This window comes from Sus scrofa, chromosome 2 (assembly GCF_054392235.1).
Source record: "Sus scrofa isolate SSC_HxYL_T2T_F1_AM1 chromosome 2, Sscrofa_HxYL_maternal_Yorkshire_Landrace_v2.0, whole genome shotgun sequence".
Taxonomy (NCBI): Eukaryota; Metazoa; Chordata; class Mammalia; order Artiodactyla; family Suidae; genus Sus; species Sus scrofa.
In genome coordinates, this window is record NC_139384.1 from 130,523,462 (window position 1) to 130,549,135 (window position 25,674).

A 25,674-nucleotide genomic window follows, 5' to 3' on the forward strand; every position below is an offset into this window, starting at 1 on the left:
ATATGAAGTGGTGGTCAGTCTCCTTAGGCATCAGGGAAATACAAATGAATATTACAGTGACATAACTGCCATACACACACACTAATGGCTAAAATTAAAAGATTGACAACAGAGTGCTGGTAAGGATGTGGCACTGTGGGAACTCTTAATGTACCACTATTTGGAGTGTAAATTTTTCTAATTGCTTCAAAAATCTGTTGAAAATTGCTTTGAAAAATCTCTATGACCCAGTGCCTCTACTCTAGGTATACACTCAGTAGATATGTATATGTATGTTCACTAAAAGCCTTGTATGAGAGGAGTTCCCACCATGGCTCAGCGGTAGTGGACCCAAGTAGTATCTCTTAGGACACAGGTTCAATCCCTGGCCTCTCTCAGTGGGTTAAGGATCCAGCATTGCCATGAGCTGTGGTATAGGTCTCAGATGCGGCCCAGATCCTGCATTGCCCTGGCTGTGGCATAGGCCAGCAGCTACAACTCCCAATTCCACCCCTAGCCTGAGAACTTCGATATGCCGCAGGTGCTGCCCTAAAAAGATGAATAAATAAATAAAAAAGACTTGTATAAGAGTGTCCTTAAGGGATTCCCATTGTGGCTCAGTGAGTTAAGGACTGGACATAGTCAACGTGAGGATGTGGGTTTGGTCCTGGCCTTACTCAGTTAAGGATATGGCATTGCCACAAGCTGCAGCATAGGTTACAGATGTGGCTCGGAGCCAGTGTTGCCATGGCTGTGGTCTAGGCCTGCAGGTGCAGCTCCATTTTTTTTTTTTATTGTATTTTTGTGTATTTAGGGGCTCATCTGTAGCATATGGAGGTTCCCAGGCTAGGGGTCGAATTGGAGCTGTAGCTGATGGCCTACGCCACAGCCACAGCAATGCCGGATCCTTAACCCACTGAGCCAGGCCAGGGATCCGACCCTCGTCCTCAAGGATACTAGTGGGGTTTCTTAACCACTGAACCACGATGGGAACTCCTGCAACTCCAGTTTGATCCCTAGCCTGGGAACTTCCATATGCCACAAATGCAGCAGTTTAAAAAAAAATATTGTTCTTAGCAGCACTAATTGTAATGGCTCTGTATTAGAAACAACCTGGATTTCTGTTGACAGTGAAATGGGTAAATACATTGTAGTATATTCCTGTGATGACATACTGTATAACAAGACTGAACGAACTATTGTATTATGTAATAAAATAGATGAATCACAAAAACAACAACAAATGAAAGAAACCACTCAAAATGTTACATACTGTATGATTCCATTTAAACATACTGTTGTTCCTTGGGTTCTGCAGGAGGATTGGTTCTGGGACCCACTGACCAGAATCCATGGATGCACAAGTCCCTTACTGTTGGCCTCCTATGTCTGTGGGATCCACATCCATGGATTCAGCCAACCATGGGTAGTGTAGTACTATATTTACTGAAAAAAATTAGCTTATAAGTGAACCCATGTGGTTCAAGACTGTGTTGTTCAGGTGTCAACTAAAGTTCAGAAAGTTCTAAAGTTCAGAAATAAAGGCAGAATGTATTTTTAATGTTAGAAAGCAGGGTAGTTTTTACCTTTGATGATAGCTGACTGATGGAATATGAAGGAGCTTCTACAATACTGGTAATATTCTAAAATATTAAGGGTTGGTTACAGAGATATGTTTACTTTGTGAAAATTCATCTGGCTGAACATTGTTATGATTTGTATACTTTTTTATCGTTGAGATATAGTTGGCTTATAACATTACATTAGTTTCTGGTGTACAACATAGTGATTCACAATTTTTATGGATTATACTCCAATATGTTCTTGTAGCTCATTTATTTGATATGTAGTAGTTTATACCTCTCAGTCCCCCACCTCTATCTTGCCTCCTCCTTCCTTGTCCCTTCCCAGTAGTAACCACTAGTTTGTTCTTTGTATCTGTGAGTCTGTTTCTGTTTTGTTGTATATTCCATAGTTTTATTTTTAGATTTCACATATTAATGATAACATGGAGTATTTATCTTTCTCTTTGACTTATTTCACTAAGTATAATACCCCGCAAATTCATCCAAGTTGTTGCAAATGGCAAGATTTCATTCTTTTTCATGGCTGAATAGTATTCCTCTGTGTGTGTGTGTGTGTGTGTGTGTGTGTGTGTGTGTGTGTGTGTGTGTGTGTGTGTGTGTTATAGATTACTTTCAGACTTGGAATAGAAGTAGGAGCTATGTTTTATGTTTGCATATCTTGACAGTTGTAAATAATGCTTCTATGAACATTGGGGTGCATATATCTTTTCAAATCAGTGTTTTTGTTTCTGTCAGCTGTATAACCATGGAAATGCTGGGTTATGTGGAACTTTTACTTTTAGTTCTTGGGGGAACCTCAATACTGTGTACCATAGTGGCTACACCAATTTACATTCCTACCAACAGTGTTGTGTGTTTTTGTGTATGTATAGTGAACCTAAGTAAAAATTTACCAATGGAAAGAACTTAAGTGGCTTTATTTCCTGTGACTTTTTTTTTTTTTTTTTTGGTCTTTTTGTCTTTTCCAGGGCCGCACCCTCGACATATGGAGGTTCCCAGGCTAGGGGTCTAATTGAAGCTGTAGCCACCAGCCTACGCCACAACCACAGCAACTCAGGATCTGAGCTGAGTCTGTGACCTACACCACAGCTCATGGCAACGCCAGATCCTTAACCCGCTGAGCAAGGCCAGGGATCAAACCCGCAACCTCATGGTTCCTAGTCGGATTTGTTAACCGCTGAGCCATGATGGGAACTTCGTATTTCCCGTGACGTATTTAAATGTGAGTTTATAAATGTATTCAGACTTTTTCCAAGTTACAGATACTGTTCCAAAAATATTTTCATCTTTCTCATTGGAAAAGTTTTTTCTTTTTCACTTCCATTCTTACTTTCCTCAAGAAGTTATTATTCATATTGTTTACTCTGTGTTCAAGCTGCATCATCGAATTATATTCTTATAATAAGAATCTGTTCTAACAAGAAGAAAAGTAAATCTGAATTAGATATAAAATTATGCCATGGACCATGTCACCAAGGCCTTGGGAAGAAATAGATAAAGTTAGGAGTTGGATAGGTACTCAACAATATTTATTTTCTACCTACCACACAGTTGACATGAACTAGGAACCCTCTTGAGGCTGCCCTGTTTATGCCTTCTCATAAATGAAATTTTGTATAAAACTGTATATTCTTCATTATTACTGATCTCTTTATTTTTCCTAGTGATTTTAGTCTAAGTCAAAGGTCAACCAGTTAAAGCCTGCAGTTCAAGTCCAGCCTGCTACCTGTTTTTGTAAATGAAGTTTTATTGGAACAGAGCCATGCTCATTTGTTTATCCATTGCCTGTAGTTGCTTTTGTGCTATACTGTATGGCCCACAAAGCCTAAAATCTTTATTCTCTGGCCCTTTTCAGAGAAAGTTCGCCAACCCCTGGTCTAAAACAATGTTGATCATGATTAGATAGTTAAATATCTACGTTGTCTCACCTGTCTTATTCACCTCCATTGATTCCAGGAAGGAGCCTTAGGGTGTGGATCTGTGTAAATTGGCCTCAGAGTGGAGTAATTATAGCTGGCAGCCTACTGTTTAGATTTTACTCTGTCCCACAGGATCATAGAATAGTGACAGCTATCCAAAGTGGAATTTAAGAGATTAATTTTTGAAAGTTTGTGTCAGAGGTCTCCAAGATGGTCTCACTGATTTGCTAGGATTTATAGAACTCAGAAGTGGCGATGCTTATGATTAAGGTTTATTGCACTGAAAGAATACAGAGTAAAGTCATCAAAGGCACATGAGGGGAAGTATGGAAGAAACTAATCGCAAGCTTCCAGGTGTTGTCCCTTTCTGCTAGAGTCACATAGGTGTGCGTAATTCCTCCAGAAGTATTATGTGATGATGACATGTGCAAAGTGTTCCGAGCTAGGAGAGTTTATCCTTGCCTCGGTGTCCAGGATTTTTATTGGAGGTCAGCCACAAAGGTATGTGACACTTCACCTCCGTGATTGACCTTGGTTACTTAAACTCCAGAACTTCAGAGAAGAAACCTGTTTATCATAAGTCACATTGTTAGCATAAATTGTTCCTATTGGTGCAGTGTGGCCCAAGGCCACAGGCATACAAAACACTCTTATCAGATAGAACTTTCCAAGGACCAAGAGCTCAGTTACCAGGAACTAGCCAAAGGCCATTTTGGGGGATGTGTAGATTTTGAGAAACACATCTTTACTGAGTTAACCCTTTCCCACACAAGGTCATACAAGGTATTTGAATCAGAATTGGAATCCAGGTAAGTCTTATTCCAAAGTCTGTGTTCTTTTCATAAGTTTAATTTTTAGTGATAGTTATACTGATTTGCTTATTAAAAATTACTGGCTACATTAGATGGGGTTGAGACTTGGACTGTTTGCCCATCTATCTTGATAAATACTTAGGATAAGCTTTCTTTTTTCTCATATGAAGATGGGGAGCCTGATTTGAGTATTTTTCAGAACTTTTGTAAGTAATGGTGCCAAGAATTTCCAGTTCTTAGTAATTTTCAGAGAAGTTTATTTTGTTTATTGTATTTCATTTATTAATGTAGTTAGTAGTTTAGATGAAGAATAGTCTATTCCTTTTGCACTTAATTCAATTTTTAATTTAAAAAAGAGAAATGTGCTGATATTCAGTGGGTTAAGAATCTGCCTGTAGTGGTATGGGTCACTGTGGAGGCATGGGTTTGATCCCCAGCCCAATGCAGTGGGTTAAAGGATCCAACATTGCTGCAGCTGCAGCTCGGATTCAGTCTCTGGCCCAGGAACTTCCACATGCCACAGGTGTGTCCAGAAAAAAAAAAAAAAAAGAATTGTCTGCCTTGTAGATATTAGATTTAAATGAACTTTTCCCATTTTCAAAAACTTTTAACCTTTTTTTTTCTTTTTCTCAGGTATTTGTGGAAACATTAGACAAGTGTTTTGAAAATGTCTGTGAACTGGATTTAATTTTCCATGTAGATAAGGTACAGTTTCTATGTTATATTTTCTGAGCTTTTTGTTTTAGAAAAATGTTAGTTTGTATTTGTCAAAGTAAAAATGTGAATAACACAGTGAATAACACAGTTTTTATTCCTTTATTCAGTTCATAAGTTTTATTTACTATGAGCCAGGTATTGTACTTAGTGAAGAAGTTTCAGACCTTGGCCTAGAGGAATTTCACATCTAGAGGAGGAAACAGTGGTATTAACAAGTATGTTCAGAATGTTAATGCAGCATCACTCTCTGCCAGGGAGAGTGGGAATGGAGAAAATTAAATTTAAACTGGATTTTTAAAGGGTTAGTGATATTTATAGGCAGAAAAGGAGAGTATGGTTCTTCTGGCAGAGATATAAAATACAGCCTTCTTTGAGAAGGGCACCAGGATTTGATATTGATCAGTAGGCTTGCTTATTTATTTATTTATTTATTTATTATCTGTCTTTTTAGGGCCACACCTGCTGCATATGGAAGTTCCCAGGCTAGGGGTTGGATAGGAGCTGTAGCTGCCCGCCTACGCCACAGACACAGCAATGCCAGATCCAAGCCATGTCTGCAACCTACCCCACAGCTCATGGCAATGCTGGATCCTTATCCCACTGAGCAAGGCCAGAGCTTGAACCCGAGTCCTCATGGATACTAGTCAGGTTCATTACTGCTGAGCTGCAATGGTTAACTCTCAGGAGGTCTAATTGTAAAGTATCTTTAGTGCCATGGATTTGGGGCTTTATTCTGAAGCAGTTTAATTTTAGAAAACAAATTTTTATTGGCATTACCGTTACTTTGTTCATTTTTTAGAAGGAAAGATAATTTTCTTCTGTGTTAAGAATGTTGAATTGGTGGGTGGGAGATAAAACACAAGGAAATCAGAAGTCTATGGCCGTAGTCCAAAAAGAAATGAACTAAGGCAGTGAAGTAGGGATGAAAGAAAGTAGAGATGACAGGACTTTGAAGGCTTATCTAAAAGGAGGCGAGAAAAGGAAAGAATGACTGAGACCTCTAGCCAGTATAGGAAATACACTATATATAGATTTTTTTCTCTATTATATTTGTAAAATGTAACAGATTGTTCTGAATGGTTAAGCCACTGAATAAAATAGTATGAAAATAATCTGAAAATTTTAGCAAAAAGTGATTTTTTTTTAAAGAAATCAGCTTTTTTGAGTTAGAATTTATACACATTAAAATTCAGGAGCTTTTAGCATACATTTTACTAGGTTTGGTAAATGCACGTAGTTACATAACCACTACCACAATCAAAATATAGTGCAAGGATATAGCCAATCCTTTAGATTGTATTTCTAATTTACCAAGTGACTTAATTTCATCTATTGACTCATTTTGGATAGAGAACTTAAACCTGGTTTTTGATGGTTTGTTTTTTTGTATTTCTAGGGCTGGACCTATGGCATATGGAGGTTCCCAGGCTAGGGTTCAAATCGGAGCCATAACTACTGGCCTACACCACAGCTACAGCAATGCTGGATCCAGGCCATGTCCACGACCTATACTACAGCTTTTGGTAGTGCCAGATCCTTAACCCACTGAATGAGGCCAGGGATTAAACCTGCATCCTCATGAATACTAGTTAGGTTCTTAATCTGCTGAGCCACAAGGGAAACCCCAAAGGTGGTGTTTTTGAGAGAATTTTTTTTAGTTTTCTACTGCTTTTCTCAGTTATTATCCATCTTCTGTTATCACACTAACAGAGACTCCTGTTATTTTTAGGTAATAGTGTTCAGAGTATTTATAAGTTTCTTTTGGTACATGGTTAAACTTTAAAGTTCTATTTTTAGAATAACTGCTCAAAAGATCATTAGCTTATATGATACTTCTAGCAATTTTATGAAAAAGTTGAGGATTCTGTTGTAAGATGTTGCAGGTAAATTTATCACCTTTGTACTAAACAATAAAAATTTTCTGTAACAGGCAAATTAAGTTCCATACATACAAAACTTACGTACATGACACACAGTGTTTTTTTTGTTTGTTTGTTTTATGGCCTCAACTAGGTCATATGTAAGTTCCTGGGTCAGAGATTGAATCCAAGCCATAGCTGGGTCAATGCCAGATATTTTAACCCACTGAGCTGGGCTGGGAATTGAGTCCACACCTCCATGAGCCACTGCAGTCAGGTTCTTAACCCACTGTGCCACAGTGGGAGCTCCAGTACACAATGTTTTTAAAACTTCTGTTTTACATTAATATACATTCATTTTAGAAAAATTAGAAAATGCAGATAAGAGGAAAGTAAATAGAAGCCATCTCAATTTCTGAGACTGCCTAGTATTAAAAGATAAACTGAGGTACATTAAAATTTTTAAAAGTTTATTTGAGCAAAAATTGATTTAAATTGGGAAGCACCAAACTGGAAGTGGTTAAGAGCAGTCTACCAACAGGAGCAGGGGAAAGAAAGCCTTTTATAGAAAAGAGGCAGAAGCAGAGCAAGGAAATTATCTGATTGGCTTTTGCTTAAGCAGGTGCTTTATTTGGGAAAGCCAAATTGGCTGTTTGTGATTGATTGTTCTTAGGTTTTGCTTTCTTAACCTTGAGGCATTTCAGGCATAGGTTTTACTTGGCTGATGTAGACTGCTGATGTATTAGAGCCACCTCACTCTAATGGCCTCCTTGTTTAATTAACATGAGTGTTAACTTTTTAGAGTATGTCTATTTCTAAAATGTTTTTTGCACAAATGAGTACAGAAACAACTATGTCTTTTAAAAAAAGCAAAAATAAGATCATATATGTAGTGTGTGTATAGCCTGTTCATTTCACACTGTATCACTATTTTAGAACCTGCCAAAATTAGCTGTGTCTCTTCTTTCTGGCCTAAGCTCTTGTTTTAATTTTTTTTCAGTGCAGTGAAAGAAAATCTTCAGTGTAACAGGAGTTAGAGACCAGTCAAATAGACATTTCCTGCCCCTACATCTCTACCTAAAACAATACAAGTCTTGTTTTCAGCCCTTCTATGAAAGTAGGCTTGTTTTCAGCTTCAAGCGGCCCTGGACCACCCAGCAGTCAGGGATCTCCTAACTAGCTCAGCTCATTTTCTCTTGGGGGCAAATATAGAGAGTTTTGTACACAATCCTTTGAGTGCTGTTAGATAACACTTGGATAGAGGAAGGAAGGGGGGACGTTGTTAAGAATACCCTTTTGTTATCAGTCAGGATGGGCTAGTTTGTGCTGCAGTAACTCATATCAAAGTATTTCTAATTCAGGCAGCATGTTTATCATGTCCCACATGCCATCCCTCTGGGATCCATGGTGACAAAGCTGCAAGTATCTGGGAAATCACTGATTTTTATGTCAGAGAGGGAAGCGTTTTTGTGGTGCTTCTCAAAGTATTGCATGTAATAGTTTTGCCAAATGTTTTTCCACTGAAAACATTCATCACTAACTTTCTAGCTTTCCAATATAATGGATTCCATGTGGCTTTCTGCCCAACCCCTAAGTATATTTTCTTTTATTGTGATTGTAGTGAATTTCTCATAACAAACCTTTAAGTCCTAATTTCTGTATCCATCGCATAGGCTGATATTTGTAGTCGCCCTAATGTAGTGGACAGCAACTTCTACCCAAAATTGGTTTGGATGTAGAGACTGAAGATACCATGTATACACCAAGAGGATCTGATGTGAAAAGATGTATCACTCACATAATAAGCTTTTAGGGGGAGAGCAAGGAATGTGCACTATCTTAGGGTTTCATGTGGTGGGAAGGTGGGGCTGGGGTGAGGGTTTCCACATGCAGGCCAGGTCTTCCATAGTTTGAACTTCTCACCATCGCAAAGGAGAACCTGGACTTTATTATCAACCTGCCTGGACGTGGGCAGAGAGGAAGGGAGAGTAATGGGGCTTAAAATCTCAGCAGTCAGACATCAGAAGTGGAGTCAGACTCTGTTACAGCTAAGTTATTCTGTGGTAATCACTTAAAATACAAGTAACTTGGTTTATTTCTAACTTCTACCACATGGCCATTGTGGGTTTACTGCTGGCAAGGTCTGCTTATTTGCTCAACTGTGTTGCCTGCCCCTTTCCTCAGCACTGTGGCCTTAGTTGGGCATCCCCAACTTGTTACTACCACTGCAACACAGTATCAAATCCCAGGGCAAAGATGAGAAAGCTGAAGATTTATGAAGAGCTTGATTTGGAGGATGTATGACACTGACAGCTATGAATGTGCTCTCTTCACTCCTCCCTTCAGCCTCCAATCACACAAATGATCAGAGCAAGGGAGATCTGATTGGAGGTCTCAGTATCTATCCTATCCCCCAGGCTAGGAGAATGAAGAATTAAGGGCAGAGTGGTTTCCTCTAGCCCAGTGCTTCTTAAGGGCCTTGACAGCCTGTCCTTAAACCACAGGGCACGGAATGAGTGACTCCTTTTCCTTTCACCAACTGAAGAAGTCTAACCATTAAGTGTATCTCAGCAATGAGACCTAAGTACCAGTGAGCCAAAGAAGAAAAAGAATATCATGTCAACAAGAGAGGTGAGGAGCAGGCCAAACAATCAGAACATATGCTCCATGAAAAAAACTTCTGGAGAAGTTTAATGAAAACTTGAAGTTTTAAAATGGTAATAAGTACTTAAGAAGATCCAATTTGAAGAGGTCTTCCTGGGAATTAAAAATGTGTTTTCAAACTGTAGAGTTTAAAAAAAACAGAATAGTCACAGTTGAGGTTTGCATTACATATAGAAGGTAAATGCAGGAAATAATCTCAAAGCATATAATTGAAAGATTAAGAGAAAAAAAGGAAAAGATAAGAGAATTTGAAATATTTAACATGCATTTTTAAAAGGCTTTTATTCAACTGGGGGAAAGGAGAATAGGGAATACTCAGAGCATTTAAGTAGGAAAACAAACCATCTCAGTGATTAAAAAAAAAAGATTTGATATTTTATTAATAATAATAAAGTCATATTTGTTTGATTAAAAGAGCAAGGAAAGATAGTTTTCATTAATAAAAATTATAAGCAATAGAATCTCTCATTTAAAAGAAGGGGAAATGATATAAAAAAATTTGATCGGAGTTCCCGTCGTGGCGCAGTGGTTAACGAATCCGACTAGGAACCATGAGGTTGCGGGTTCGGTCCCTGCCCTTGCTCAGTGGGTTAACGATCCGGCGTTGCCGTGAGCTGTGGTGTAGGTTGCAGACGTGGCTCGGATCCCGCGTTGCTGTGGCTCTGGCGTAGGCCAGTGGCTACAGCTCCGATTCGACCCCTAGCCTGGGAACCTCCATATGCCGCGGGAGCGGCCCAAGAAATAGCAACAATAACAACAACAACAACAACAACAACAAAAGACAAAAGACAAAAAAAAAAAAAAAAAAATTTGATCAAACCAGCCAACTTAGGGGAGGAATAGGAAATAATTTAAAATAGATGTATTATTCAGTACACTAAGCGTGAATTGAGTGAAACATTCCATTAAAAGACAGATGATGGGTTTAAAATGATATAGTGTATATAGGAAAGACAGAATAAATTCTAGAATATTTCCTTCTATACACCAGCTTTCATAGCATTTCTTTCCCTAGTACCCACTCAAAATGATCATTGAATTTCTTTTAGTGCCCTGTGACATATGAATTTTAACATAATTAATTCGTTTTTGTTTTAATCCACTGCAGATATCATTCTTTTTGATGATCACATTGCCCTGTCTTTGGCCATTGGGAACCACTTCAGGTTGTCTTCTCAGTTCTTTTGACATGACCCCTCTCCCCCTCATGGACTTTGATAGCATCTTTGTTCTGATAAAACTAGATGTTCCAGATTCATTTTGTTTATTTCCTGCTCTAAACATGTTATCAGTCATTCCATCTAGGAGCCCTGATTCCTTTTAGTGGAAATGATACAGGTATTGACTATGCTGAGAATTTTCCAGAATTAATGGAAGAAGCCAGTCCACAGATAAAGAATCACAAACAGAATAAATAAAAAGAAATCCACATATAGACTAATGACAGTAAAGTTGAATAGCAGAGAAAGAGCTCTTAAAATCATCCAGAAGTAAAAGACATATTATTTTTATAAGAGCAATGATCAGATTTGGGAATTGATTTCTCAAGACAATACAGAAGCTAGAAGACAATATGCTGAAAGAAAGTAACAGCGAAACTGTAATTCTAAAATTAGCAAAAATATTTGTTAAGACTGTGGGTGAAATAAACACATTGTTAGAGAAATAATGAGAGAATTTGCAACCAATGAGCTTTTGGACTACCCTCTTAAGAGGGTAGTTTACACAGAAAAAAATCTGAGATATGAGAAGGAGTGAATTGAAGAGGGAAGAAGAGCAAAGATAGAAGTAAATCTGTGAGTGAGGATAAAAGAACATTGACTGTTAAAGTACTTATGAAATTAAAATTAAGAAAACATGCATAGCATTAAAATACAAGTCAATAATAACACATAAGTCAGGAATATTCATTCTAAGGTTTACTTTATTTTATTTTATTTTTTTTTTTTTTTTGTCTTTTTGCCATTTTTTGGGCCGTTCTCGAGGCATATGGAGGTTCCCGGGCTAGGGGTTGAATTGGAGCCATAGCTGCCAGCCTACACCAGAGCCACAGCAATGCGGGATCCGAGCCATGTCTGCGACCTACACCACAGCTCACGGCAACACCAGATCCTTAACCCACTGAGTGAGGCCAGGGATTGAACCCGCAACCTCATGGTTCCTAGTGGGATTCCTTAACCACTGAGCCACGATGGGAACTCCGTTCTAAGGTTTTTTAATGAGCATCTGTGATTCTTATGATAAGCAGTCTTTAAAAAAGGATTCTATATAATCAGCCCAAAATATGGAATAGCAAGTAGACAGCTTTCTAGTTCTTCAGTCAAACTTGAATAATTTGATTTTCATTGAGACATTCGCATTCACTGTGAGTATAAAATGCATTGTGTGGAGTTCCCATTGTGGCTAAGCGGTAATGTACTCAACTAGTATCCATGAGGATGTGGGTCTGATTCCTGGCCTCGCTCAGTGGGTTAAGGGTCTGGCATTGCCATGAGCTATGGTGTAGGTTGCAGATGAGTCTTGGATCCCACATTGCTCTGGCTGTGGCATAGGCCGGCAATTGCAGCTCTGATTCGCGACCCCTAGCCTGGAAACTTCCATATGCCACACCTGTGGCCTTAAGACACAAAGGCGGAAAAAAAAGCTCTGTGTACCAAAGTAGAATTACTCTTACCTATTACTGTAAGTTATTGTATCTCTGTTGCTTTCCACTGGTCAACAATTAATGAATGTCTTCATTATTATTAGCATATTGTAGTATGGTAAAGTATGTTTATACTTATCCTTTCCATTTTGTCTTAAAAAATTTTATCAGCATTTTAATGGGGTGATAAAATATCCTTTTTAAAAATTTTTTTTTTTTTTTTTTCCTTTTTAGGGCCGCGCTCATGGCATATGGAGGTTCCAGGCTACGGGTTGAATTGGAGCTGTAGTTGCTGGCCTACACCACAGCCACAGCAGTGTGGGATCTGATCTGCATCTGTGACCTGCACCACAGCTCCCGGCAACGCCGGATCCTTAACCCACTGAGTAAGGCCAGGGATTGAACCTACATCCTCATGGATGTAGTCAGATTTGTTAACCACTGAGCCACGATGGGACCTCCAAAATACACTCTTAATTCCTTTTAAGATTATTTTTGAAATTGTCATACTTTAGAATGTTTTTCATAGTAGAATATTAAATAAGATAGGAGTTCCATTGTGGTTTAATGGGTTATTGTCTCTGTGAGAATGCAGGTTCAATCCCTGGCCTTGCTCATTGGGTTAAGGGTCCAGCTTTGCCACAGGCTGTGATGTGGCTCAGACCCAGCCATTGCTGGGGCTGTGGCATAGGCCCTAGCTGCAGCTCTGATTTGAACCCTGGCCTGGGAACCTACATATGCAACAGTTGCACTGTAAAAAGGAAAAAAAAACAAACCGGTAGTTTGTTTGGGGGTTGCAGCAGATCCTGCACAACTGAATCAGTCTCAACGTAATATTAACTAGATAACTGTAGAATTGATTATGTCCTTAGCAAACACTTTCTTCAGGCTAATGACATTATCAAGTGAACATTTTGATTTATATAACACTTTGATATTTCAGCTATTCAGTTGGAGAATTATTATACAAGAGTTTAATGTATTTTTAAATTTAAGTTCTGTGAGGGTATATTTCTGAGGCTAATCTTTTTTTTTTTTAATGTTGCTAATGAATCCAGTAAAACCCAAAGACATTTGTTTTCTTATTTAATTTTTTTCATTAAAACTTTTGTTTATAAATACCTCTGGAGCTAAAGCATGGCAAGAAAATATGCCTGTCTTATTGATTCTAAAATGCTGATATTCTTTCACATTTTAGCATATTTGAGATCAGGATTCATTTACAATTCTATAGCTTGTCATAATTTAATTGCCAGGATTTTTCCTTTTCAGTGGTATGTAAAGTGATGATTTTTTTAATCCTCAATTGTAGCTTAGATTTGAAGAAATACTAAAATGTGAAGTGAAATTTATTGAGACCATTTAGATTTATAAATATAGATATGAATAGATTATTATAGGTACAATGTTTAAATTTTTATTGGTAAATATATATAAAACATTTTATTATCAAATTAGTAACAGTATGACCCACGAAAGTATGTAAATAGAAATTTTCTAACATATTTTATATAATGTATAATTTCATCATAATTGGGTATTCTATCTTAATAAAAAATCATATCTTCTAGTATTGTAATTTTTAGAGTAGCCTTATAGCTCTGCTTTGCCTCCCCTGACTTTAAAAACTCCTGTTAAAGAGTTCTAACAGTGGTGCAGTGTTGCTGCAGCTGTGGCATGAGTTGCAGCTGGGGCTTGGATTCAATCCTTGGCCTGGGGAACTTCCATATTCTGCAGATGAGGCCAAACACATTTTACAAAATATTGATTGAGTGCTTAATACTTTTCAGGGTTGTGTAAAGAACATATATAAATATTTAATAAATATGGTTTCCTGGTAGGAATAGTGAAACTGTTAAGTACAGAAAAACGCCATATTATTTTAACTTTTGAACTTTTGAGATGGTTGCGATAAATGATTTTGAAGAAAAAATATATTTAATATTTATTAGAGTCCCACAATGTGCATTTTAATATTTTATAAATAATAATATAGAGACCACTTAATCTTATATGTTAAAGTAGTTGTTTTGTTTGTTTTTTTCTTTCAGGGCCACAACTGCAGCATATGGAAGTTCCCAGGCTCAGAGTCGAATTGGAGCTGCAGGTGCCGGCCTGTGCCGTAGCCTCAGCAACACCAGATCTGAGCTGTGTTTTTGACCTACACCACAGCTCATGGCAATGCTGGATCCTTAACCCACTGAGCGAGGCCAGAGATTGAACCTGCATCCTCATGGATACTAGTCGAACTCTTTACCACTGAGCCACAATGGGAACTTACTATATTAAAATAGTTTTAAGCAAAATCTTAGCTTCTGCATTGACACATAAAAAGACTTCTTATTGTTTAAAATACATGTAAAAAGTGGCATGCCTGTCTTTTCTTATTACCAGCAAATATTCAACATCTTTGGGCTACTTCTTTTTTTGTTTGTTTTCCTTTTTCTTTTTTTTTTTTTATAGCCACACCTGGTGGCATATGGAAGTTCCCAGGCTAGAGGTCGAATTGAGCTGCAGGTACAGGCCTGTGCCACAGCCACAGCAACATTGGATCCCTAACCCACTTAGGCCAGGGATTGAACCTGAATCCTAGCAGAGACTATGTTGGGCACTTAACCCACTGAGTCACAGTGGGAACTCCTGAGCTACCTCTTAATAACTTAAATATGTATATGGCCATTGCCTTTAGTATTGTTCCTCTGAATGGTCTCTGTTTTAGTTTTAGCAAGCCTTTTATTTACTTTTTTTAAAGCATTATGTGCTCATTTTAAAAGTTTTTCAAAACAAATAAACCAAAAAAACCCCCATAAAATGAACTCTAAATCTCCATTTCCCCCCAGTCCTCCAGTCTCATTCTTCCTGTTTTTTTTAGAAATTTTATTTATTTATTTGTTTGTTTATTTTTGTCTTTTGTCTTTTTGGGGACACACCCATGGCATATGGAGGTTCCCAGGCTAGGGGTCGAATCAAAGCTGTTGCCGCCGGCCTCTTCCAGAGCCACAGAAATGCCAGATCCCAGCCACGTCTGCGACCTACAACATAGCCCATGGCAACACCAGATCCTTAACCCACCGAGTGAGTCCAGAGATTGAACCTGCAACCGCATGCTTCCTAGTCAGAATCGTTTCTGCTGTGCCACGATGGGAACCCTCCAGTCTCATTCTTTAGGTAACCACTATCTAACTAAAAAATATTTACAGCACATTGTGCACCTATTGGAATGGCCAAAATCCTGAACACTGAAACAACAAACGCTGGTTAGGGTGAGAAACAGTAGGAATTCTCATTCATTTCTGATAGGAATGAAACGTGGTATATTCACTTTGGAAGACAGTTGGCATTTTCTTAAAAAACTAAATATACTCTTTACCTAGAATCCAGCAGTCATGCACCTTGATGTTCACCCAAAAGAGTTGAAAACTTAATGTCCATACAAATTCCTGCACATGGATGTTTATAGCAGCTCTTTGCACAGTTGTCAAAACTCGAAAACAACTAGGATGTCCTTCAGTAGTTAACTGGATAAATACATTGTGTTATATCCAGTCAGTGGAATTTTATTCAGTGCTAAAAATAAGTGAACTCTCAAGCTATGAAAAGACATTGAGGAACCTTGAATTGCATGTTACGAAGTGCAATCAGAAAAGGCTGTGTACTCGAATTCCCTTGTGGTGCAGAGGGTTTAAGGATCTGCTATTGTTACTGCAGCAGCTTGGGCCACTGCTGTGGTGAGTTCAGTCCCCAGCCCCAGAACTTCCACATGCCATGTGCACAGCCAAGAAAAAGAAGAGAAAATGCTGTGTGCTTTATGATTCCAACTATATGACATTCTGAACTATACAGACACTGAAAAGATTAGTGGTTGCCAGGGTTGGGGAGGGAGAGGGTAGACAAATAAATGGAGCATTGATATTTAGGGTACCTTGTGTGATACTGTAATGATAGATATTTATCATATTTGTCAAAACTCATAGAATGTGCAGTTCCAAAAGAGAACCCTGAGATAGACTATGACTTTGGGTGATTATGTTGTGTCAGTATAAGTTCATTAGTTGTAAAAAATTTACCTCTCTGGATAGGCTGTGTGTATGGGAAAGTCTGTGTACTCTGTACTTTCCTCTTAATTTTGTTGTGAACCTAAAACTTCTCTTAAAGAAATTTTTTTGAAGTATTCGTTTGACTTTCCAGAGTTTTTTGGGTATAACCAAGTATGTGTATGTGTATAATTTTTATTTTTGGTATACCTCAGTAGGACTATGGTATAGATATTGTTCTGTCCCAGCCATTTTTCCTTTAATAACCTACCTATATTTCTAAGTAATCTGTAGATTTCTCTCATTTTAGGTGTATAGTAATTAATACTTTTTTTTTACTTTTTTAAATTGTTATTTCCTCAATACAATTTTTTTCCTAGTGTACAGCATAGTGACCCAGTTACACATATGTGTATACATTCTTTTTTCTCACATAATCATGCTCCATCATAAGTGACTAGACATAGTTCTCGGTGCTACACAGCAGGATCTCATTGCTAATCCATTCCAATAGCAATAGTTTGCACCTATTAATCCCAAGCTCCCAGTCCATCCCACTCCCTCCCCCTCCCCCTCGGCAACCACAAGTCTATTCTCCATGTCCATGATTTTCTTTTCTGTAGAAAGGTTCATTTGTGCTGTATGTTAGATTCTAGATATGTGATATCATATGGTATTTGTCTTTCTCTTTTTGACTTACTTCCCTTAGTATGAGAGTCTCTAGTTCCATCCATGTTGCTGCAAATGGCATTATTTTTTTATGGCTGAGTAGTATTCCATTGTGTATATATACCACATCTTCCTAATCCAATCATCTGTCGATGGACATTTGGGTTGTTTCCATATCTTGGCTGTTGTGAATAGTGCTGCAATGAACATGCGGGTGCATATGCCTTTTTTAAGGAAAGTTTTGTCCAGGTATATGCCCAAGAGTGGGGTTGCTGGGTCATATGGTAGTTCTATTTTTATTTTTCTAAAGTATCTCTGTACTGTTCTCCATAGTAGTTGTACATTCCCACCAACAGTGTAGGACGGTTCCCTTTTCTCCACACTCCCTCCAGCATTTGTTATTTGTGGACTTATTAATGATAGCTATTCTTTTTTTTTTTTTTTGTCTTTTTGTTGTTGTTGTTGTTGCTATTTCTTGGGCTGCTCCTGCGGCATATGGAGGTTCCCAGGCTAGGGGTTGAATCGGAGCTGTAGCCACCGGCCTACACCAGAGCCACAGCAACGCGGGATCCGAGCCGCGTCTGCAACCTACACCACAGCTCACGGCAACGCCGGATTGTTAACCCACTGAGCAAGGGCAGGGACCGAACCCGCAACCTCATGGTTCCTAGTCGGATTCGTTAACCACTGCGCCACGACGGGAACTCCTGACTGGTGTGAGGTGGTATCTCATGATAGTTTTGATTTGCATTTCTGTAATAATCAGGGATGTTGAGCATTTTTTCATGTGCTTGTTGGCCATCTGTATATCTTCCTTGGAGAAATGTCTGTTCAGTTCTTTTGCCCATTTTTTTCAGTTGGGTTGCTGGCTTTTTTGTTGTTGAGTTGTATAAGTTGCTTGTATGTTCTAGAGATTAAGCCCTTGTCAGTTGCATCATTTGACACTATTTTCTCCCATTCTGTAAGTTGTCTTTTTGTTTTCTTTTTGGTTTCCTTTGCTGTGTAAAAGCTTGTCAGTTTGGTTAGGTCCCATTGGTTTATTTTTGCTTTTATTTCTGTTGCTTTGGGAGACTGACCTGAGAAAATTTTGTAAGGTTGATTCACCGTTTTAATTTTGTATTTTTCTTTGCTCTTACGAGCAGTTTCATTGATGATTAGTGTACATATATGTGGCTCTAGGATCTTTTATTAATTAATTCATATGCTCATTTTCTCTTGCCTCTAACTTTCAAGTCATTTTCTTGTAGAACTGTGGGAATAATATATACATATGATCTTACTTGTGTATGTTATATATATGCATATATCAAGTATATGCATAACAAGATTTCTGGAATGGTGTGTAAGATATAATTAATTGTGATTATCTTTGGATAGAAGGACCTAATCATAGAAGCAGAGAGTAGTAGAGACTTCTTATATTTAAGTTTTCTTTATGGCTTATATTGTGATTTTAAAAAATAAAAATGAATTTTAGAAGTTATGGTCTATGTCCAGAAGAAGTTATGTCCTTGAGTAGATAGGGCATATACCTATGTATATATTTTTTAAGGCAAAAATACATTGTTAATGTGGTATTTGCCACTTTTTAAGCACTTAAATGCCTACAAAAATTCATAAAAAGAGTGAAATCTCATTGAACTCTTATTTAGGTGAACATCAAAGCAGTTTAGTAGATGAGTTGTATTATAAGCATATTTTTAACCATTTATTTCCAAAAAAATCTGTTTTAAGTAAAATTTATAAAACAAAATATTGGAGTATGTCAACCATATGAGTTGGCTAAGCTAAAAGCAGAGCTTTTATCATCTTCTTTCTTGTATTAAGTCTGCCAGAAATTTTCTCAATTCTTTTGTCTTTTTAGGGCTGTGGCATATGAAAGTTCCTAGGCTAGGGGTCCAGTCAGAGCTGTAGCTGCTGGCCTGGGCCACAGCCATGGCAGTATCAGATCCGAGCCATGTCTGCAACCTACACTACAGGTCACGGCAATGCTGAATCCTTAACCCACTGAGTGGGGCCAGGGATTGTAGTCCTCGTGAATACCGGGTGGGTTCGTTACTGCTGAGCCACAGCGGAAACTCCATTTATTTTTTTTCATTTCTTGAACATGAATTTTTCTGTCATTGGACGTGTTCATCTTCTAAATTTCCCTTCCTCGTGAGACATACCTTGTTTTGGACACCATGACCTAGATAATATTGGAGTAGCCTCCCAATTAATAATTCTTATTCCCATCCTGCTTATCTCTTTGAATTTCTATGTAATGTATTATAGTACCTCATTGAGAATACAGTCTTTAGGCATTTATTAAGGATTTAGCTCACAGGCCCTTCATTTGTATTTTCTGTCTTTTGGATCTGAATTTGCTTTCATAGGAATTATTTTTACTTTAAGCACAAATTTGCATCCTAGTCCTTAGCTCTTAAATTGACATACGACATTCTTAGAATTTCCTGTGTACGACTCAGATTTGTAGGCTGCTCATATGTTGATGGCTCTACACTTGGTAGCTGTTTCAGTAATACTGAAATCTGTGGTGTCCTGCAATCTAGTGCTTGTGTTCTGGGATGTTTTGAAAGGCAGTAGTGCCATGTACTTAGGGGTGAACCCTCAAGAAAACCTGGGCAAAGTGGGGGTGGTGGAGTTGCTACACTTCTATCGGCACATGAGAATTTGTTTTAAAAAGAATAGAGGACTTTCAACTGCTGAAACAGATATATTAATGAATCTCTGTCCCCTGGACATAGCCTTTCTTTCTGAACACTTTTCTTTCCTGCATGTTGTACCTATTAGCTATTATAAAGTAATTTTATTTTATCATCTAGTTGCCTTGTTGACCTTTCATTGAATTTTTGTAGATTAAGACTCTCAATTTCATTAATTATTGTTAGTAGAAGAAAGCAAAATATTAGACTTGGATCACTCAGATTTAGGTTTGAGTCATTGATTTGCCATGTTAGCCAATGTGTCTTGAGTAAGCTGGTTTATTCTCTCAGCTGTAACAAAGGTTAATGTAAGAATTAATTTAAATACCATCAGGGGAGAAGGACCAGAGGAGGGTTGAATTGGGAGTTTGGGACTAGCAGATGCAAACGTTATGGATAAACCACAAGGTCCTACTATATAGCACAGAGAGTATACTCAATATCGTGTAATAAACAGAAATGGGAAAGAATATGGAAATGAATATATATGGTATATATGTCTAAACTGAATCATTTTTCTGTACAGTTGAAATTAGCACAACATTGTAAATCAACTATACTTTAATAAAAATTTTTTTAATTAGATACTATAAGTCTAGCATCAAAATGGAGTTTTAATAAATGGTATCTAATAACACAAAGGATAATAGTAGAAGTGATGATATTTGGTGCTAGTTTTTCAATCAGTTGTGGCTTCTGGTTTTGTTTGCTCAGGGAAAGTAATTTCTATAATTCTTCAAAATTGGTACATGAGGTGTCCATCTTTCCAAAATGAAACATTAGTAAATAATGATAGGATGTTTCTAAAATCATAAATACATTGAAATGAAATCTTAAAAAGGAATGAAAATCAAATAGTATAATATATATTTAATCAAAAGAATTTTTGTTTAAAAAACCTGTTAGATACTGTGCTATGTACTTTACATGAATTTATTTAATTCCTGTGATAACTCTATGATGTATCTATAATGAGGTACCCATACTGTTTCTTTCTGTCTCTGGTTTACAGATAAGGTGACATAGAGGTCAAGTAGCTGTTGAAGGGCATGCAACTAATAAGTGGTAGAGTCAATATTTCTACCTATCTAATTTCACAGTCTTCATTTTTAATGCCACCACGTTGTTTTTTAAAAATTATAGCACAGTGTACTATTCTTTGACACTCAATTCAGCTATGAATTGATGATTTTTGACCAGTAAATACCTTATGACAAAACTCGTGGTTATAGGTTTTCTCCCTAGTGGAAAATGTTATTTTTAGTCATTATAAAATATTTTTGATGATTGAAAAATCTGAGTAATTAGACACATAGAGAGGGCTTATTAAAAGCATTATTAAAGTACCTTTAATAAAAAGACAATTTTACTTCATTTTAAATCTGGGTCTTGTAGTAATGCCATATAGCTTTGTTAAGTATCTTAGACATAAAGTAACTTAATAGTTATTGACTAAGAATCTGTATAAAAGGCCAGATAGGTAATTTTTTAAGCATTAAACTTGATACTACGATAATGGTAGCTAATGTTTATTGATTATTTACTTTGTTTTTGGCACTTCTGTGGTGGTTTACCTCACTTAATCCTTTCAACAATCTGTGAAGGAGGTTCTGTTATGCCTGTTTTACATTTCATTAAACTAGAAGCTAAATAAGTTTGTATAATTGCCCAAGGCTTCACAGTAGTGACAAATGTGTATTATGAATGCTCACTCCAAATTATTTTTATTTTACAGCTCATAAAATAGACGCAACTGAATATGAAATAAAAATTACTGGAATCTTGAAACGTTCTTATAATGAGTTTTCTTTATTTCCCTTTAGGTTCACAATATTCTTGCAGAAATGGTGATGGGAGGAATGGTATTGGAGACCAACATGAATGAGATTGTTACACAAATTGATGCGCAAAATAAACTGGAGAAATCTGAGGTAAGAATGGAAAGTGCTCTAGTTACTGAAGGTGGTAAGCATGATCATAAATTATGCATGATTTGTAGCTTTCACTGTTTGTCCTCAGTATCACTCTTTAGGTATAGCTGGTATGCTTATTCAGTTTTAAAAAGAAATGGAATATACACATTTTAGTATGTTAAATGTTCTGTGACCACTATCCACCAAATAATTTTGCTTATTCTTTTAGCCACAGTCAAATTGGGTAATAAATTAAATTCCAGTTCTTATTGCTTAAAAAAATTGTTTATTTGAATAATGCAATCAATGTTTGATATTAAACCTTAGTCAATAATTATCAAGGAAGTCTTAGAACTGGTTTTAAAAAAATATATAAGTTTACCCAAGACCCCAAGGGGTGCTGAGACCTAGTGGACCAGCTGCATAGGACTGCCAGCTCCAGGCAGGACCCCCTGCAGCCCAGAAAAGCTGCAACAAGCCTGGCCGAATTGGGAAAAGATCTCAGACGGTCTTTCTGAGTCGGGCTGTTCTGGGGAGGAGCCTCTTGAGTCTCCAAAGGCCCTGCTACTCGCCCAAGACCCCAAGGGGTGCTGAGACCTAGTGGACCAGCTGCATAGGACTGCCAGCTCCAGGCAGGACCCCCTGCAGCCCAGAAAAGCTGCAACAAGCCTGGCGGAATCGGGAAAAGATCTCAGACGGTCTTTCTGAATCGGGCTGCCCTGGGGAGGAACCTCTTGAGTCTCCAAGGGCCCTGCTACCCGCCCAAGACCCCAGGGGGTGCTGAGAACCAAGTGAAATCTGCTACCATCGTGGGGTGGACCTCCCAGTCCTGTCTGCCCTCAGGAAGTCCTCCTTTGCTTCAAAGAAACACTGTTAGTCCCATCAACACTCCAGAAAAGCCACACTGCCTCAAAAAAAAGATTGACCAACAACGACAGCCCTCAGGAAATATTCCACGGCAGTGACAAGGCAAACACTACCCGATAACGGAGAGTACAACTCCCTCAGGAGAAAGAAGACAACAAGCAAGATGAAGAAGCTGAGAAACCACCCCCAGTCAAACCAACAGGAGAACTCACCTAAAACAGTCAACAATGAAACTGATCTCTGCAGTCTGACAGACCTGGAGTTCAAAAGAGAAATAGTGAAAATACTGAAGGAATTAAGAGAAGATATGAACAGCAATGCAGATACCCTCAGAAAGGAGCTAGAAAATATAAGGAGGAGCCAAGAAAAACTAGAACATTCATTTGCAGAGATGCAAACTGAACTAGGGGCAGTAAAAACCAGAATGAATAATGCAGAAGAACGAATCAGTGATATGGAAGATAGAATAATGGAAATCACTCAATCTGGTCAACAGACAGAAAACCGAATCAAAAAACTGGAAAGCAATATAAGAGACCTATGGGATAATATAAAACGAGCCAATCTACGCATAATAGGAATTCCAGAAGGAGTAGAAAAAGATAAGGGAATGGAAAATATATTTGAAGAAATTATCGCTGGAAACTTCCCAAATCTAAAGGATACTGGATTCAAGATACAAGAAGCACAGAGGGCCCCAAACAAACTGAACCCAAACAGACCCACACCAAGACACATCATAATAAAAATGGCAAAAGTTAGTGATAAAGAGAGGATCCTAAAGGCAGCAAGAGAAAAACAGAATGTTACCTACAAGGGAACCCCCATAAGAATATCAGCTGATTTCTCTACAGAAACACTACAGGCCAGGAGGGAATGGCAAGAGATATTTAAAGTGCTCAAAGGAAAAAATATGCAACCTAGAATACTTTATCCAGCAAGAATATCATTTAAAATAGAAGGGGAAATAAAAATTTTTCCCAACAAACAAAAACTTAAAGAATACAGCAACACAAAACCCAGGTTAAAGGAAATATTGAAAGGGCTTCTCTAAACCAAAAGAAAGGAAGGAAAGGGAAGAAAAAAGAAAAGAAAAAAAAAAAAAAAAAGAAGAAGAAGAAGAGGAAGAACTAGGACAGAGGAAGATACAATCAGAGAGCAGTCATTCAAATAAGCCAGCATACAGATTTAATCATGAACATGCTTCAAACAAAATAAAATTAAAAAGAAAAAAATAAAAGAGTCATCAAAACCATAAAATGTGGGCAAGGGATGTTAGGAGGTAAATAATCCTTTTTGTTTGTATGTATGTCTCTCTTCTTAATTTTAATATAATAATGAAGTGTTTGAACTTACAGGACCATCAGGCTAAAACACACAATTATGGGAAGGGGTTAGCATACTTAAAAAACAGGGCAACCACAAGCCAAAACCAAATATTGCATTTGCAAAAAATGAAAAAAAAATACACTCAAGCAGATAATAACAGGAGACCATCCAACCAAAAAAAAAAAAAAAAAAAAAAAAAAAAAAAGAAAGGAAGAATGGAGAACCATAGAATCAACTGGAACACGAGGATCAAATGGCAATAAATAATCATCTATCAATTATCACCTTAAATGTCAATGGACTGAATGCCCCAATCAAAAGACACAGAATGGCTGAGTGGATAAAACGGCAAAAACCTTCAATATGCTGCCTACAAGAAACTCACCTTAGGACAAAAGATACATATAGATTGAAAGTGAAAGGCTGGGGAAAAGTATTTCATGCCAATAGACATGACAGAAAAGCAGGAGTTGCAACGCTCATATCAGACAAAATAGACTTTAAAACAAAAGACATAAAGAAAGACAAAGAAGGACACTATTTAATGATTAAGGGATCCATCCAAGGAGAGGATGTTACTATCATCAACATATATGCCCCAAACATAGGAGCACCCAGATACATACAACAAATATTAACAGACATAAAGGGAGATATTGATGAGAATACAATCATAGTAGGAGACCTAAATACCCCCCTCACATCAATGGACAGATCCTCTAGACAGAAAACCAATAAAGCAACAGAGATCCTAAAGGAAACAATAGAAAAGTTAGACTTAATTGATATCTTCAGGACACTACATCCAAAAAAATCAGAATACACATTCTTCTCAAATGCTCATGGAACATTCTCAAGAATCGACCACATATTGGGACATAAAGCGAATCTCAATAAATTTAGGAGCATAGAAATTATCTCAAGTATCTTCTCTGACCACAATGCCATGAAATTAGAAATCAACCATGGGAAAAGGAAAGAGAAAAAACCTACTCCATGGAGACTAAACAACATGCTACTAAAAAACCAATGGGTCAATGAGGAAATCAAGAAGGAAATTAAAAACTATCTTGAAACAAATGATAATGAAGACACAACCTCTCAAAATCTATGGGATGCTGCGAAAGCAGTGCTCAGAGGGAAATTTATAGCAATACAGGCCTTTCTCAAAAAAGAAGAAAGATCCCAAATTGACAACTTAACCCTCCACCTAAATGAATTAGAAAAAGAAGAACAAAGAAGTCCTAAAGTCAGCAGAAGGAAGGAAATTGTAAAGATCAAAGAAGAAATCAATAAAATAGAGACTCAAAAAACAATAGAGAAAATTAATAAAACCAAGAGCTGGTTCTTTGAAAAGGTGAACAAAATTGATAAACCCCTGGCCAGACTCACTAAAAAGAGGAGAGAAAGAACCCAAATCACCAAAATTATAAATGAAAAAGGAGAAATCACAACAGATACAGCAGAAATACAAAAAACCATAAGAGAATACTATGAACAACTATATGGCAATAAGTTTGACAATCTGGAAGAAATGGACAATTTTCTAGAATCTTACAGCCTGCCAAAACTGAATCAAGCAGAAACAGACCAACTGAACAGACCAATCACCAGAAATGAAATTGAAGAGGTCATAAAATCACTCCCTACAAATAAAAGCCCAGGACCAGATGGCTTCACAGGTGAATTCTATCAAACATATAAAGAGGAATTGGTGCCCATCCTCCTTAAACTCTTTCAAAAGGTTGAAGAAGAAGGAATACTCCCAAAGACATTCTATGAGGCCACCATCACCCTCATTCCAAAACCAGGCAGAGATACCACCAAAAAAGAAAACTATCGCCCAATATCATTGATGAATATAGATGCAAAAATTCTCAACAAAATCTTAGCCAACCGAATCCAACAACATATCAAAAAAATTATACACCATGACCAGGTTGGGTTCATCCCAGGTTCACAAGGATGGTTCAACAT

The 25,674-nt window shown here is 37.5% G+C and overlaps 1 protein-coding gene across 18 annotated transcripts in view; it reads left to right on the forward strand.

Annotated features, from left to right (window-relative positions):
* AP3S1 (adaptor related protein complex 3 subunit sigma 1) overlaps positions 1 to 25,674 on the forward strand; it is an 80,348-nt gene that overhangs the window by 42,724 nt on the left and 11,950 nt on the right. For 12 of the 18 annotated variants that reach the window (XR_014838602.1, XR_014838601.1, XR_014838598.1 and 9 more), the window contains 2 exons: positions 4,930 to 5,001; positions 21,412 to 21,519. Coding sequence is in view for 9 of the 18 variants with exons in the window: in XM_021084657.2 (XP_020940316.1) it covers positions 4,930 to 5,001; positions 21,412 to 21,519 (180 nt within the window). In the remaining 9 variants the exon portion in view is untranslated. Of the gene's footprint in view, positions 1 to 4,929; positions 5,496 to 6,440; positions 9,482 to 21,411; positions 21,878 to 25,674 lie in introns of those variants that run through there. The other 6 variants (XM_021084653.2, XM_021084656.2, XM_085014323.1 and 3 more) reach the window with 4 other exon arrangements.